We start from the raw sequence: 16,457 nt of genomic DNA on the forward strand, positions 1-16,457 counted from the left end.
TCCCTCCACCATCGGTGCACCATGGTTGCAGTGCGTACCATCTACAAGATGCACTGCAGTAACTCGCCAAGGCTTCGACAGCACCTCCCAAACCCGCGACCTCTACATCCTAGAAGGACAAGGGCAGCAGGCGCATGGGAACACCACCGCCTCCAAGTTCCCCTCCAAGTCACACACCATCCTGACTTGGGAATAACTCGCCGTTCCTTCATCATTGCTGGGTCAAAATCCTGGAACTCCCTTCCTAACAGCACTGTGGGAGTACCTTCACCACACGGACTGCAGCGGTTCAAGAAGGAGGCTCACCACCAGCTTCTCAAGGACAATTAGGGATGGGCAATAAATGCTGGCTCTGCCAGCGATGCCCACATCCCATGAACGAATAAAAAAAAATTTGCTGGCAGGTTTCATGAAGCGTGCAAAAGCCGACCAGCCACTGTTATATTTAGAATGGAGATTAAATCTGAGACATGCCAGCCTCATTCTAATATTTAAATTGACGACCTGCCTCCTGGCAACGGGTTGATCGCCCGCCCCCATCCCACCTCTGTTAAAACCGGAAGTGGGCGGGTTGGAGGCTGGTTCTGGTCCGGATTTAGATTTTTAACACTAACTTCCCACACGACCCCTTCCCACCTTTTTTTTTGGTTAAAACTCCGCTCACTGTGATCTTATGTTATGAGTCAGAAACAGAACAGGGACTTGGATGTGGCCCAAATAAAAAGCTGTTGAAGACCTTCCGTTGTGCTTGGATACATTAGTCTGGGCTTTTGAGAGACTCTAGATCTAACTGTGCATATACAAATTTATTGGGTTCAGACTTTGGAAAGTCAGAGCAAAGTGAACTTAAGTGTTGAATCACTGGACAAACAAAGTCACCATTGTACCTGAGATGTCTTGATATATACAGCAATATTTCAGCATAAGTAAAAGGTCAGCTTTGTACTAATTATTGATTTTTTTTTAAAATATAGATTCCTCTGGTGCTATGCTAAATGTACCACAAACACAGGAAAATGAAATCCGTATAAACATTGATTCTGAAATGCCACCTGAACAAATTCCAACAAAAGCTCCCCCAAAAGTACTGGTCAGTAAGCCTTTCTTTCCTGCACGCTTCCATAAGTTAGATTGTACCTCGTATTGGAATGTTGAACTTGATTGATTACTGTATAGTGATATGACATGTAGAAGTGTTAATGTACTTTTATTGACCTCAGGCTGTCACACCATACCATCCATGAGCTAAACCTCATGCCTCCAAAGGCACACAGGATCCAACAAGTCATTATTCCTGAGACTAGAAGCTGGAGGCATGAAAAACAAGTGTCTCTCTTTATTGGCCTTTCAATGGCACAATTGTAGTCAAAAGTTGAGTCCATGTGGCACTTCCTTTATTTTAATTTGGCTCGAGAACAAGTTCAGTCACTGAGTTCCAGTCACAATGGAGTGCATTTCTGGTGCACTCCACACTCTCAGATAGTGCTAGGAAACGTAGAAACATAGAAGATAGGAGCAGGAGTAGGCCATTCGGCCCCTCGAGCCTGCTCCGCCATTCGATGTGATCATGGCTGATCATCCAAACTCAGTACCCCGTACCTGTCTTCTCCCCATATCCCTTGATACCTTTAGCTCTAAGAAATATATCTAACTCCTTCTTGAATATATTTAAAGACTTGGCCTCAACCGCCTTCTGTGGTAGAGAATTCCACAGGTTCACCACTCTCTGGGTGAAGAAATTCATCCTCATCTCTGTCCTAAATGGCTTACCCCTTATCCTTAGACTATGACCCCTGGTTCTGGACTCTCTGACCATCGGGAACATTCTACCTGCATCTAGTTTGTCCAGACCTGTCAGAATTTTATAAGTTTCGATGAGATCCCCTCTCATTCTTCTAAACTCCAGCGAGTATAAGGCCAATCGACCCAATCTCTCCTCATACGTCATTCCTGCCATCCCTTGTGAATCTTCGCTGAACTCCTTCCATGGCAAGAACATCCTTCCTCAGATAAGGTGACCAAAACTGCACACAATACTCAAGGTGTGGTCTCACCAAGGCCCTGTACAACTGCAGCAGGACATCCTTGCTCCTGTACTCAAACCCTTTTGCTATGAAGACCAACATACCATTTGCCTTCTTCACCGCCTGCTGCACCTGCATGCTTACCTTCAGCGACTGGTGCACAAGGACACCCAGGTCTCGTTGCACTTCCCCTTCTCCCAATCTATTGCCGTTCAGATAATCATCTGCCTTCCTGTTTGTAATGAAATCTGTTTGTCTTGGTCCTGTATTCGTTTTGCACTCATGTATATTACCCTCCCCCACTGTGTATAGTTTCACTTCCTCTTTCCCGACTAACCTGGGAGGTTCCAGGTCTTGGCTCTTGGCTCCGCCCCTGACTTCTCTTACATAAAGATCCCAGGATCTGTATGACTCATTCCTGTGAACCAGTCGGCGTTGAGATGTTAGCTCTGATCTTAGTGATTAAAAGCCAACTTGTTTAAGTCTATAACGTCTAGTTTTGTGGTTATTGAAGGCCCATCAATTTTAATCACTAAAGAATACTAGGATGGATCGACTCCTAAAACCAGAGCGTCTGGACTTGGATCCACATTCTGCTGAAGCATCAAATCAATTTGGACACTGGCTCAAATGCTTTGAACTCTTCGCGGGGGCCTCATCCGCTAGCGAGGTAGATAAACTGAGTCTACTGACTACTCGCGTAAGTCATCGGATTTATTCGTTCATCCGGGACGCCACCTCTTACACGGAGGCCATCACTATCCTGAAGGCCCAATACCAGAGGCCGGTAAACGAAGTGTACGCCAGACATCTGCTGGCTACACGCAGGCAGCGACCAGAGGAATCAATGGACGATTTCTTACAGGGCCTAAAGGACCTGGTCCGGGACTGTAACTGCAATGCCGTGACGGCCAACGCGTACTCTGACGAATTGGTCCGCGATTCCTTCATCACGGGCCTCAAATCGAATTATATCCGGCAGAGACTGCGGGAGAAGGAGGTCCTGGACTTAAAAAAAGGCAGTGGCCACTGCGCGATCGCTGGATGTGGCCCAGAAAAACTCTGGCCTAGAAATTCAGCTGGTTGCGCCAGCCGGTAGCGCCTTAGGAGGAGTAGATGTCGGGCACTAGGCGGCTAGTGGCCGGGCGCAGCGCGATCTGCGCCTCGCCCCAACTTCACTCACGATTTAGCGGCGTCGCAATGTCTTTGCGCGCACTCAGCTGCGCGCGCAGATCATGACGTCATTTCCTCGTGCAACGCCCTTTGTGCGTCCCCAACCGGAAATTCAGTCGCTACGCCCCATTGTGCGCCTGGCGCCCCTAGCGACTGTTAGAGTGGAACAGTGCTCAGTCGATGCGGGGCGCAGGGGGCGCAAATTAAAGGGCACTCCTCCTGCCCTATAAAAGGCTGCCATTTTGCAGCACTCCTTCTTGAGAGACGGATCTTTGCAGAGAGACCAAGGTAGAGAGCTTTCTGCTTTGGCCCAACACTCGGACAGGTACTTGTGGCTTCAGGCCACAGCTTTCCACTTGTCTTTGCCTTCATTGATATATCATTGTTTGCCAGCATATTATGGGGGCTGCAATGGGTGCAAATGTTGGCTTTCTCAATTGCATCCAAAGGGCTCACAGACGCCTTGAGAGTGTGGCAGCCCTGGCTAGACGGAGAGGGGGCAACAGGCGTCGGGAAAGGAGGCCTTACCCACCCAGGGTATACCGCCAGCAGTTCTCCTATCTCAACATGTCTGACGAGCAGTGTGTTCGGAGGCTGCGATTCAGAAGGGAGGTGGTCACAGAGATCTGCCACCTGCTTGGCGGTGATCTGCAGCCACAACTGAGGAGCAGGACGTCTCTGTCGGTGGCAGTGAAGGTGACGGTGGCTCTCAACTTCTATGCCACCGGCTCCTTCCAATCCGCTACTGGGGACATTTCCAACATCTCCCAGTTCGCCGTGCATTGCTGCATCCGCCAGGTGACCAATGCCCTTTTCAAAAGGAGACGTCAGTTCATCTCCTTCTCCATGGCCCTTGCCAAGCAGCAACAGCGTGCAATGGGCTTTGCAGCATTCGCGGGCTTCCCCATGGTGCAGGGCGCCATTGACTGCACGCATGTGGCTTTGCGGGCACCTCTGGAGAATGCCGAGGATTACCGCAACCGGAAGGGCTACCATTCGCTGAACGTCCAGCTGGTGTGTGACCACAGGCAGCTCATCCTAGCTGTCAATGCCCGCTTTCCAGGCAGCAGCCACGATGCCTTCATCCTGCGACAGACTTCTGTGGCAGACATGTTCCAGGCCCAGCCTCACCCACGAGGATGGCTTATCGGGGACAAAGGCTATCCTTTGTGTACCTGGCTGATGACCCCGCTCCGTGCGCCCAGCACCCCTGCTGAAGAGGGATACAACGATAGCCATCAAGCGACCAGGAACATCATCGAACAAACAATCGGCGTCCTGAAGCAACGGTTCCGCTGGATCGTTCCGGTGGAGCCCTGCAATATTCGCCGGAGCGAGTCTCCCATTTCGTGGTCGTTTGCTGCATGCTGCACAACCTGGCTATCCGCAGGACTCGGCCACTGCCACCAGACATTGGAGGACCACCTGAGGAGGAGGAGGAGGACCAGCACAGGAGGGAGGCAGAAAGTGCAAGGGCCGCCCGTCGCCGCCTTATTGAACGTCGGTTCTAGGCCCCCTCTCAGGGAATGGCTTGTGCCAATGTCAGCAGATGAATGTAGCCGCTCCACAAGCCCTCAGCCGAGCAGGGCAACCCGGACTTTACAAAAAAAACATGCACAGTGCAATTTAAGAACAATAATTTATTGCAAACCTCTGCCCTTCCCACATTACATCCTCATGTGGAGAAGCCCCCTCCAAAAACACAAAACTACCAGTCTCGGCCTTACAAAAAGAAAGAAAGACACCAGTCTCGGCCTTACAAAAACACAACTGCACCAGTCTCGGCCTTACAAAAAGAAAGAAAGACACCAGTCTCGGCCTTACAAAAACACAACTACACCAATCTCGGCCATACAAAAAGCACCAGGCATTTGTGCATACCTTCTACTTTTTGCCCTGCGAGGGCAATGCCTTTCGCATCCTTGCCTGGCCCCTGCCCGCCCTGCAGCTCCTCCTCAATGGGAGCCCAGTGGCTGCAGCAAGGCTGGGGGAAGGCTGCTGAGGGGCAGATGGCGAGACGGCAGATGCCCTTGGGGGTCGGCCTGCACCAGCTCTGGCCTTGGAGTGGCCGGCTGCTGACTGCTCCAACTCTGGCTGGGCGGCAGCAGTCTGTCCAGCGGCTCGTGGCAGCTGCAATGGCGGAGTGGCAGTGTCGGCTGCAGGAATGGTGCCAACCTGGCAGATCACAGGTGCTCGCTGGTCGCCTGAGACATTGGCACTCGCACGGGCCAGCACTGCAGCATGCGCAGCAAACAGCTGAAGAACAGACTGCTGGGCTGCTGCTGCGCGGCGAGTGCCCTGGCGATGCCTGGCTGGTCCAGCGAGGGTGGCAGCAGTTAGTGCCCGTGTGGCCCTGGTCTGTGTCCGCATGACAACAGCCAGTGAATGGACGGCACGACTGAGCACTTGGCTCGAAGCCGCCTGTGCTGCCGCAAAGTCCTGTAGACTCCTGGCCTGTGCTGCACTGAATTGATCCAGACTCCTGGCCTGTGCTGCTCCAAATTGCTCCACACTCCTTGACAAAGACTCAATGGAGTCAGGCATCCTTGCCACTGCAGCCATGAGCTCATTGTGCCTGCGCTCAGCCTGGACGGCCATTTCCTCCAGGAGCCGCATCTCCTCTGCGCTGACCGTCGCAGGACTGGAGGCCGCACTCGCCCTCTGGGGAGAAGTCCGCCGAGCTTCCCCACCCCTCCCGCATTGCTGCAGGCCGCTGGGCCCCAGAGCTTCACTCTCCTCCGACCCTTCCCCCCGGCTCCCCTCCAGGGAAGACGTGTCCCCTACATCGCCATGGGCTGGCGCGGCTGAGGGTGGCACTGATGGGCCGGCTTCCTCTTCCTCCTCCTCGTATTCCGAAGCGCTGACAGTGGCAGCTTGAGGGGCCGCCTCCTCACCTGCCGATTCACCATCTGAAAGCAGGAAGGCACAAGAGTAGCTTTAGAGTGAGGACAGGGTGGCAGCGAGGGAGGCATGAGTGGTGCCATTCACTGCATTGGTCGGACAGTGGCAAAGGATGCTGATCTGAGGCGCAAGTGGAACGAGCGAGGTCAAAAAGGTGATGCCCTTACCATTGGTGCCCAGAACAGGGTCGGCATCTCCACTGGCGACGGGGCCAAGCAGCCGGCCTGCCATAATGCGCTCCACATGCTGGTCGAGGTCGGAGAGCTCTTTTACGTCAGGATGGCCTCCCCCGGTGTCAGTTCGTTTCCGCCGGTTGTGCGCCACCTTGGCCTGCAAGAGAAAGGACGGCCTCTAAGTACAGTGTGAAGCCCTGATCTTGTCTGCACTACCTCCCATGGTCGAATAGCTTGTACAGTGTGTAAAGTGCTGAATGTGCAAGTGATTTTCATGCCAGTCCCATAGCTGCTGGATGAGGGCTGGCCATTAGGGCTTTCAGGTCCCTTTGCCCATAAAGTGAGGTGCACATGCAGGGATGAGGAGGACACTGGAAAGGGTACTCACCCTGACAACCCGAGTGAGGTCGTTGAACTTCTTCCGGCATTGCACAGTAGTCCTGGCAACCACGCTGTTGGAAGACACCCTGTTTGAGACCTCCCTCCAGGTTTTCCAGTAGGCGCTGGGCAGCGGCCTCTTGCCACCTTCTGGGAACAGAACATGGCGCCTGCGCTCCATTCTGCCAACCAGCAGGCTCAGGTCACCGTCGCTGAAGCGCTGCGCTCTCTCCCTGGCCTTCTCCATAGCCCTGGGCGTTGTGCAGATGAAGCTGAAGTGGTCAGGCCTAGGTTGAGGGCTGCAGTGTGCAGGGCGTGGCAGGCAAACAAATCCACCCTCCCCCTTTAAGAGCTGGCCGGCGCCAGAGTGTCTGCCGTCAATCAACAACTCGCCGCACCTGTGCTGCGCCTGGCCTCGGGGGTATTGCTCAGCACCGCCGGCTTAGCGCCTAAAGATAGTCGTGCATCGCCTGTTTTAGCGCAGCAGCAACCTCTTGGGGCGATGCGACTGCATATCGGCGAAGGTGGCGCGACTTTGCGCCGGGCGCAAATTTTAGCGGCCGCCCGACTTTACCGCCCCAAAAGTGGCTATACTGAATTTCTAGGCCTCTGACTCTTATTCTTCCGGCCATGCGGCCCTCACCGCCTCGTGCGCGCCGAGGGGGCCGCCATCTTGGAATCAGCCATCTTCCCCATCCAGGTCTCAGACCAGCTCTACGCCGCCGGAGTCCCCACACAGAAGTTCACCCAGGAGTCCTACTACAGCGGCAATGTCTCGAGGCCCGAAATGCTACTTCTGCGGCCAGGCCAAGCACCCCAGACAACGATGCCCAGCAAAGGACGCTACATGCTTCAAATGTAAGAAAAAGGGGCATTTTAGCAAAGTCTGCAGGGGGAATCCGATTTCCAACTCCGTCACTGCCTCGTGCGTGCCGTGCGGGCCGCCATCTTGGGATCCGCCATCTTTTCCCGACTCAACGGCCGCCCAGGGCCCAACAGTGGCTTCGATCACGGTGGATCAATCCAGGCCGCACCCATTGACAAAATCCATGATGGACATACAGGTAAACGGGAATTTAACGAAATGTTTAATTGACTGTGGGAGTACCGAGAGTTTTATCCACCCTAGCCTGGTACGGCGGCACTCATTAACGGTAACCCCTACACGGAGCAGAATTGCTATGGCTGCTAAGCCCCACACTTCGGACATTTTGGGCTACTGTGTGGTAACACTGACTGTAAAAGGCACGGACTACAAGGATTTTAAACTCCTCGTGATGCCAGAACTCTGTGTTAATGTAATCTTGGGCCTGGACTTCCAGTGCCACCACGAAAGTGTCACGCTAGCATATGGCGGGTCCCAGCCGCCACTCACAGTCTGTGGCCTATCAACCTTAAAAATCAGCCCGCCCTCTTTATTCGCTAATCTCGCTCCGAACTGTAGGCCCATAGCGACCAAAAGTAGACGGTACAGTCTGGAAGACAGACACTTTATCAAGGCGGAAGTGGACAGACTCCTGCGGGAAGGCATTATTGAATGCAGTACCAGCCCGTGGCGTGCCCAAGTAGTCATAGTTAAAAATAGCGAAAAGAAACGGATGGTAATTGACTACAGCCAGACTGTTAATATTTATACCCAGCTGGACGCCTACCCTTTACCCCGCATATCAGAAATGGTCAACCAGATTGCGCAATACCGAGTCTTCTCGACTATCGACCTCAAATCCGCGTATCACCAGCTCCCCATTAGAACGGAGGACTGCCCATACACCGCCTTCGAGGCGAACGGGCGCCTCTACCATTTTCTCAGAGTGCCCTTCGGGGTAACAAATGGGGTCTCGGTCTTCCAACGTGAGATGGACCGCATGGTTGACGAGAATAAACTACAAGCTACCTACCCCTATCTGGACAATGTCACTACCTGCGGGCACAACCAGCAAGACCACGATCTAAATCTTGCGAGATTTAAAAAAACTGCCCTAAAGCTGAATCTAACCTACAACGAAGACAAATGTGTCTTCAACACAACCCGTCTCTGTATCCTCGGCTGTGTGGTGGAAGATGGGGTAATTGGACCGGACCCTGACCGATTACGCCCCCTAAAGGAACTGCCCCTGCCACACAATCCCAAAGCTTTAAAAAGGTGCCTGGGATTTTTTTCGTATTATGCCCAATGGGTGCCCAATTACTCTGATAAGGCCCGACCCCTCATTAAATTGAAGTCCTTCCCACTATCAGCTGAAGCTCGGGAGGCTTTCACCAGTATTAAACAGGACATTGAAAGGGCTGCAGTGTGTGCAGTGGACGAATGCATTCCCTTTCAAGTCGAAAGCGATGCGTCAGACTTTGCCTTAGCTGCGACCCTCAATCAGGCTGGGAGACCTGTGGCCTTCTTCTCCCGAACCCTTCAGGGACCTGAAATCAGGCACTCTTCTGTCGAGAAGGAGGCACAGGCTATAGTGGAGGCAGTGCGGCACTGGAGACACTACCTAGCCGGCAAACGTTTCACCCTGCTCACCGACCAGCGGTCGGTGGCTTTCATGTTTAATAACAAACAAAGGGGGAAAATCAAGAATGACAAAATACTCAGGTGGAGGATCGAACTATCCACGTTCGACTATGATATTATGTACAGGCCGGGAGCCCTTAATGAACCCCCAGACGCCCTATCGCGGGGAATGTGTGCCAGCATTCATACGGACAAATTACAGGGTCTCCACAACGACCTCTGTCACCCGACTATACCACTTTATAAAGTCCCGCAATCTGCCCCACTCCATTGAGGAGGTCAGGGCAATGACCAGAGCCTGCCGCATCTGTGCGGAATGCAAGCCTCGTTTCTACAGGCCTGACCGTGCACACCTTATCAAAGCCACACGGCCATTCGAGCGCCTAAGTCTGGACTTCAAGGGACCCCTTCCCTCTGCCGACCGTAACGTATACTTCCTCAATATCATTGATGAATATTCCCGCTTCCCCTTCACCATTCCCTGCCCAGACATGACCAGTGCCACGGTCATCAAGTGTCTCTGTAATCTATTCTGCATGTTTGGCATGCCGAACTACATACACAGTGATAGGGGGACGTCATTCATGAGTGACGAGCTGCGCCAGTTCTTGCTCTCGAAGGGGATAGCCACTAGCAGAACCACTAGCTACAACCCCCGGGGTAATGGGCAAGTGGAAAGGGAGAATGCTACTGTTTGGAAGGCTGTCACGTTAGCCTTAAAGTCAAAAGGCCTTCCGACCTCCTGCTAGCAGGAAGTCCTCCCAGACGTGCTCCACTCCATAAGGTCTCTGTTATGTACTGCCACTAACGCTACCCCTCACGAAAAGATGTTCGTTTTCCCCCGGAAATCCACCTCGGGCATATCTCTACCCGCGTGGCTGACGTCTCCGGGGACAGTACTATTGCGGAAGCACGTGAGAGGCCATAAAACGGACCCCCTTGTGGAAAAGGTACAGCTCCTCCATGCAAACCCTCAGTACGCCTATATTGAATACTCTGACGGGCGAGAGGACACTGTTTCCATAAAAGACCTCGCTCCCTCGGGGAGCGGAGAGAACGATGGGAGACTACCCGATGAAGACCTGCACAACAAAGAGACAGGACGCCCAGAGGTATCAATACCCAACTTTAACCTGGAGGACACTGCAGATAACCTGGAAGACACTGCGGAGGCCCGGACAGCGGAGGAACCAGAATCCACTCCCCTAGAGGCACCCCAACCGGCTTTGCGCCGATCACTGAGAACTGCAAAACCTCCTGACAGACTCACTTATACCAACTTTTAAGAAACATCTCCCCGATGGACTAAATCTATAGAAGGGGTGAATGTAATGAAATCTGTTTGTCTTGGTCCTGTATTTGTTTTGCACTCATGTATATTACCCTCCCCCACTGTGTATAGTTTCACTTCCTCTTTCCCGACTAACCTGGGAGGTTCCAGGTCTTGGCTCTTGGCTCCGCCCCTGACTTCTCTTACATAAAGATCCTAGGATCTGTATGACTCATTCCTGTGAACCAGTCGGCGTGTTGAGATGTTAGCTCTGATCTTAGTGATTAAAAGCCAACTTGTTTAAGTCTATAACTTCTAGTTTTGTGGTTATTGAAGGCCGATCACTGTTTTTGCCACCAAAGTGGATAACCTCGCATTTATCCACATTATACTGCATCTGCCATGCATCTGCCCAATCACCTAACCTGTCCAAATCATACTGCAGTTTCTCGGCATCCTCCTCACAGCACACACGCCCACCCAGCTTTGTGTTGTCTGCAAACTTGGAGATATTACATCTAGTTCCCTCGTCTAGATCATTAATATATATTGTGAATAGCTGGGGTCCTAGCACCGATCCCTGCGGTATCCCACTAGTCACTGCCTGCCACTCGGAAAAAGACCCGTTTATTCCAACTCTTTGCTTCCTTTCTGCCAACCAGTTCTCTATCCAAGTCAGTACCTTACCCCCAATCCCATGTGCTTTAACTTTACATGCAAATTTCTTATGCGGGACCTTATCGAAAGCCTTCTGAAAGTCCAAATACACCACATCCAGTGGTTCTCCCTTATCTATTCTACCAGTTACATCCTCAAAAAATTCTATTAGATTAGTCAAGCATGATTTACCTTTTGTAAATCCATGTTGACTTTTTCCGATCCTGTCACTGTTTTCCAAGTGCTCTGCTATTACATCTTTTAAAATGGACTCTAGCATTTTACCGACTACCGATGTCAGGCTACATTAGCTACCCTCCAAACCATGGGAACTGTGCCCGAGTCTATAGAATTTTGGAAGATGACCAGCAATGAATCTACTATTTCTAGGGCCACTTCCTTAAGTACCTTGGATGTAGCTTATCAGGCCCTGGGGATTTATCGGCCTTCAATCCCATCAATTTCCCTAACACCATTTCGCTACAAACACTGATTTCTTTCAGTTCCTCCCTCTCATTAGACCCTATGTTCCCCAACATCTCTGGGAGGTTATTTGTGTCCTCCTTTGTGAAGACAGAACCAAAGTATGTATTTAATTGTTCTGCCATTTTTTTGTTCCCCATTAAAAATTCCCCTGATTCTGACTGCAAGGGACCTACGCTTGACTTCACCAATCTTTTTCTCTTCACATATCTATAGAAGCTTTTACAGTCAGTTTTTATGTTCCCTGAAAGCTTACTCTCATATTCTATTTTCCCCCTCTTAATTAATCCCTTTGTCCTCCTTTGCTGAAACCTAAACTGCTCCCAATCCTCAGGTTTGCTGCTTTTTCTGGCCAATTTATATGTCCTCTCCTTAGATCTTATGCTATCTCTAATTTCCCTTGTTAGCCACGGTTGAGTCACCTTTTCTGTTTTATTTTTATGCCATTAAGCCAAAGGTTCTCTCCCTTGCTACGGTGATGGGATATGATGGTCTATCCCTATATAGATCCAGTGACAATGTGCCTTGATGTTTTTATTTTATACTCATTGAAACCACCTCCCATTGGCTTTGCTTTATTTCAGAAGAGGCAGCTATCACGAAAGTTCACTTCAAGAAGGAAATGGTCTTGCATTGATGACAGTGACAATGTCGTAGACTGGTGGTCAAAGTACTACGCTTCTGTGGAAAAAGCCCAAAATGTACGGCATACTTATTCATGAGGGTTTGCTTCATAATGCTTGTCTAAAAATCATTATATCATTTATTGAAATGGTATCACTGATCAATAAGAATGATTGTATTTCACTGATTTTATTTATAATATATAAAACAAAAACCAATGGTTAAATACAAATGACCAACAGAAAGTTAAAAAAAAACAACAAATGCATCGGGTTCTTGAAAATAAAGAGAAAGCCACTGCTTCCCCCTTTCCCTGCCTGTGTGCTTTCATAAAAACGATTACATTTCTATAACATTTTCCAGTTCTGACGAAAGGTCATCGACCTGAAACGTTAGCTCTGTTTCTCTCTCCACAGATGCTGCCTGACCTGCTGAGTATTTCCATCACTTTCTGTTTTTATTTCAGATTTCCAGCGTCCGCAGTTTTTTGCTTTGTTCTCATCCTGTTGCGTCAGTAGCTGGGCTCCCTGGAAGTGCAGCAGCTCCTTAGCTCCAGTGCTTTTAGGTGCTTGCACTATGGAGTCAATTTTCAGCACTCCTTACACACAACTTCATGTGCCAGCTATGCATATCAGAAAATTAACTGTTCACTGTCCGTGGTTTTCTATCCAGTCACTTTAATGCATGGAAAACTGCAGGCAGCGAGTGCCCAGCTTTCCGATATACCTTGCCAGTGTGAGAAGCACTGCATCAAGCATGCGGAAGACAAAACGTTACCCCTAGAAGTGAGTTTGTTTGAAATCTGAGCCAATAAGCTGTGTCTGTACTTGCAAATTCTTGTACAAGTGCAGTACTATCAAGATTACCATCAGGATTTCTATGTGCTTGTGAGTTACTTGTTTTTTATCGGCCATCCTTTGTTTTTGTCAATATAATCCTTTAGTGACTTTTTAATCTAAATAATTCCATTAGTAATGCTTGAGTATTCAGTGACTAGAATAACAACACATTTATTTTAGTTTATTTGAGTAGAAAGTAAGTACAATTTGTTCCTTTTTCCTCAACCGAGGATTCCCCTCCACTGTAGTTGACATGGGTCTCGACCGTGTCTGTTCTATTTCCCGCACTTCTGCCCTCACCCCTTTCCCTCCCTCCCAGAACCACGATAGGGTTCCTCTTGTCCTCACCTTTCACCCCATCAGCCTTCACATTCAACGGACCATCCTCCACCATTTCCGCCACCTATAGCGTGATCCCACCACCAAACACCTTCCCATTCCCTCCCCTTTCAGCATTCTGAAGGGACCGCTCCCTCTGCGACACCCTGGTCCACTCCTCTGTCACCCCCAACACCCCTTCCCCTTCCCACGGCACCTTCCCGTGCAAGCGCAGGAGATGCAACACCTGCCCTTATACCTCTTCCCCCTTCCCGCTGTCCAGGGCCCCAAACACTCCTTCCAGGTGAAACTCATCTTTTGTTTCTTAACTTGTCCCATTACCATCTCCTTTCACCTTGCACCATCATTCCTTTTGTCATTGAATCTCTCCTGCCTTCCACCCTATCATAGACCTTCCCTTTTGTTTTTTCCTCCCCTCCCCCTTTCCCTTTCCCTACAGTTGCTTAAAAATCTGTTACATCTCTAACTTTTTCCAGTTCTGACGAAGGGTTATTGACCTGAAAAGTTAACTCTGTTTCTCTCTCCATAGATGCTACCTGACCTGCTGAGTATTTCCAGCATTTTCAGTTTTTATTTCAGATTTCCAGCATCCGCAGTATTTTGATTTTGTATAATTTTAACAGATTCCCCCAATGGCTCAGTGAGTTTACCCAATGACTAGCTGAGCTATACAAGGAAGTCCCAATCCAATTGTTGATGTGTGCCAACTGACCTCAGATAAGGGAGTGGTGGAGGTGCCACAATTGGCCTGAATGTCTGTGAATTAGGGAAGGGGAAATTATTCAGAGTTCTTGCTCCTGATTTCTTAGAATTGTCACGTTAACTTTACTATAGGAAAGCTAGCAAACGTGTTATTATAACATTATTTACAAGTTAAATGCTTGCCTACTCACTTTTAATTTTGTCTTTCTGATAATGCAAAGCTGAAAGATTTAAGCACCAATCTGCATGCTGAGGGATATGAAAATGGTAAGTGAATACTTACGACAAAACAAGCTCCGTAATTGTTAAGAAAGCCTATCCTAAATACAAACCACTGCTCACATTATGTAACACTATTAATAGGCCCTATGCCCTGTGTTGGGAGACTTAAGCAGTCCAATTGTACCTAAAGGACATAATGTATGATTTATATATGTTGTGAAACACGGAGGCCTTGCATCTCCAGTGGACAAGAATGCTCACTGCAGAATTGGCCGCAGAGGACAATGCTTCTGATTTGCAGCACTGTCAATTTTCTGACCATTCATTTTAATCACCAGAAAAGTGGAAGTGGCCGAAAAGGTGAGCACGCTGACCTCCGTTCCTGATTCTCCGCTCTACACTGGCCACAGAACCGCACAAAATTTACCCCATAATATCTGAGATTTATTTGCATAAAATAAATTCTTTAAAACCTTTGGTCCAAAGGTAGAAATGGTAGCTATAGAATATTTAGCATACTGTCAGTCAGGTTAGTGCATTAGCCAATAAAATGATGCCCCTTGGTGATTTTATAAAGGATAATTTTATGGACTTGCACTCCTAGTCCCACGCTTCAGCCGCCAGGAGTGTGTACCAGGAATTAGGGTGGGCTCCAAATACCTGAAGCTGTATTTCACTCAAACAATTGTCTTCTGAGGGTTGAATTTGGAAAATTGCCCAAATATTGCATTTGCCTGGCTGTCGCATGAGTGCTAATTCTGCTCATAATGCTATTCATAGAATCATTGGGGGCGAAATTCGTTTTAGCCAGTAAGGTTGCCGGTGTCACCGGCAACTGGAGTTAACGGCCGCTGAAAAGGGCCGCAACATTAAGGGAGCAAAATTCATCTGGGGACGAAGGAGATTGTTGGCGCATCGCTTACCTGCCGTGCAACACCGTCCTGGTGGCATCCGACCCGAAGTTTGCGTGCAGGTGCGGCGTTACTGCTTCCCACAGCCTCTGGAAGCGAGGCTGTGGAGCTCGCAAGGAATTGTGGGCAATGAAGAAGCCTGAGAATTAAAAGGGCCATGCATGCTGAAGCAATACAAATTACAATGAAGTGAAACAATGCAGTTTTCAGCCCTTTCTGCGTTAAAAAAAATTTAACATTAGAAAGAAGTCCCAAATGTGAATATTCAGCTCTTAAAGCTGAATTCCCTTCCTGACCTCAAAAAAATGGGAAAAATGCCTCAGCACAAACACACATGGTTCAGCAAGCTAGGGAAGGGGCACCCAGGGTCTCGCACGCAAAGGATAAAAGATGCTGTTATCCTCATACTTTACCATACTTCTAGCCTGCACCTCTTGCTTTCCCGCCCTCCCCTCACCACAACTCCACCCTTGTGCCTTCCTCATTTCATACACCCAAGAAATGCAGCCTGCCCAGCCAGTGGGTGACCTAGAAGAGGGAGAGGAGAGTGAATAAGGACAAGATTGATTTTACACTCTCAGCCATCAGCTCCTCAAGGTCAACCAGCAAGGCCATTTGCAGTGTCCCCCACTGAAAGTCAGCAGCCTTCCACCAGCCATGCTGCAGTCACTGGGGTAGCACTGTGTGACATCAGTAGGATAGGCAAAGGCACACACAGGACTTTCACTAAGAGAATGCATATGGGTGATGAGTTGATTTCATTGGATGGATAGACGTATATAGGTCGATTGGAAAGTTTGCTTTGTGGTGGCTTTTATTTCAACATTGTGGCCAAGCGGATGTTGTGATGGTCAGTAACAGAGGGAAGGTAAGGTGTGGGACTAATGTTGAAAGGGGAATTGGGGTTGTGGTCACAAAGAGGCTGTCTGGGATGCATCCTACCGTCTGCTTCCTCCTCTTCTGCGTCTTCCTCTTCCCTCTGCAAGCAGATGTTGTAAATGTGAAATGACAGCATAAAATGCTGGAAATACTCAGCTGGTCGACCTGAGACATGGGGCAGGATTTTCATTCAGGAATCGGGTAGGAGGCAGGACTACAACTTTCGGGGTTGTAGTCCCGCCTCCATTGAGATGTGGCCAATCCACGCGATTTTAACTTGATTGACCTTGTTGAGCCCGCCCAGCGGGCTCAGCAGGCCAATTAAGGGCCACCCGGCAACAGGTGACGTCACAGACTGAAATTTCATCTGTCA

General features: G+C 49.6%; 1 protein-coding gene across 1 annotated transcript in view; it reads left to right on the forward strand.

The window, feature by feature from the left end:
• LOC147115184 (fer-1-like protein 6) overlaps nucleotides 1–16,457 on the forward strand; it is a 233,904-nt gene that overhangs the window by 127,400 nt on the left and 90,047 nt on the right. Inside the window, exons 26-28 of the mRNA XM_085993989.1 lie at nucleotides 975–1,090; nucleotides 12,153–12,269; nucleotides 14,294–14,339. Coding sequence (XP_085850115.1) covers nucleotides 975–1,090; nucleotides 12,153–12,269; nucleotides 14,294–14,339 — 279 coding nt within the window. The remainder of the gene's footprint in view (nucleotides 1–974; nucleotides 1,091–12,152; nucleotides 12,270–14,293; nucleotides 14,340–16,457) is intronic.

The sequence above is a fragment of the Somniosus microcephalus genome, chromosome 7 (genome assembly GCF_052327205.1).
Source record: "Somniosus microcephalus isolate GS21.2 chromosome 7, FLI_Smic_1.0, whole genome shotgun sequence".
Lineage (NCBI taxonomy): Eukaryota > Metazoa > Chordata > Chondrichthyes > Squaliformes > Somniosidae > Somniosus > Somniosus microcephalus.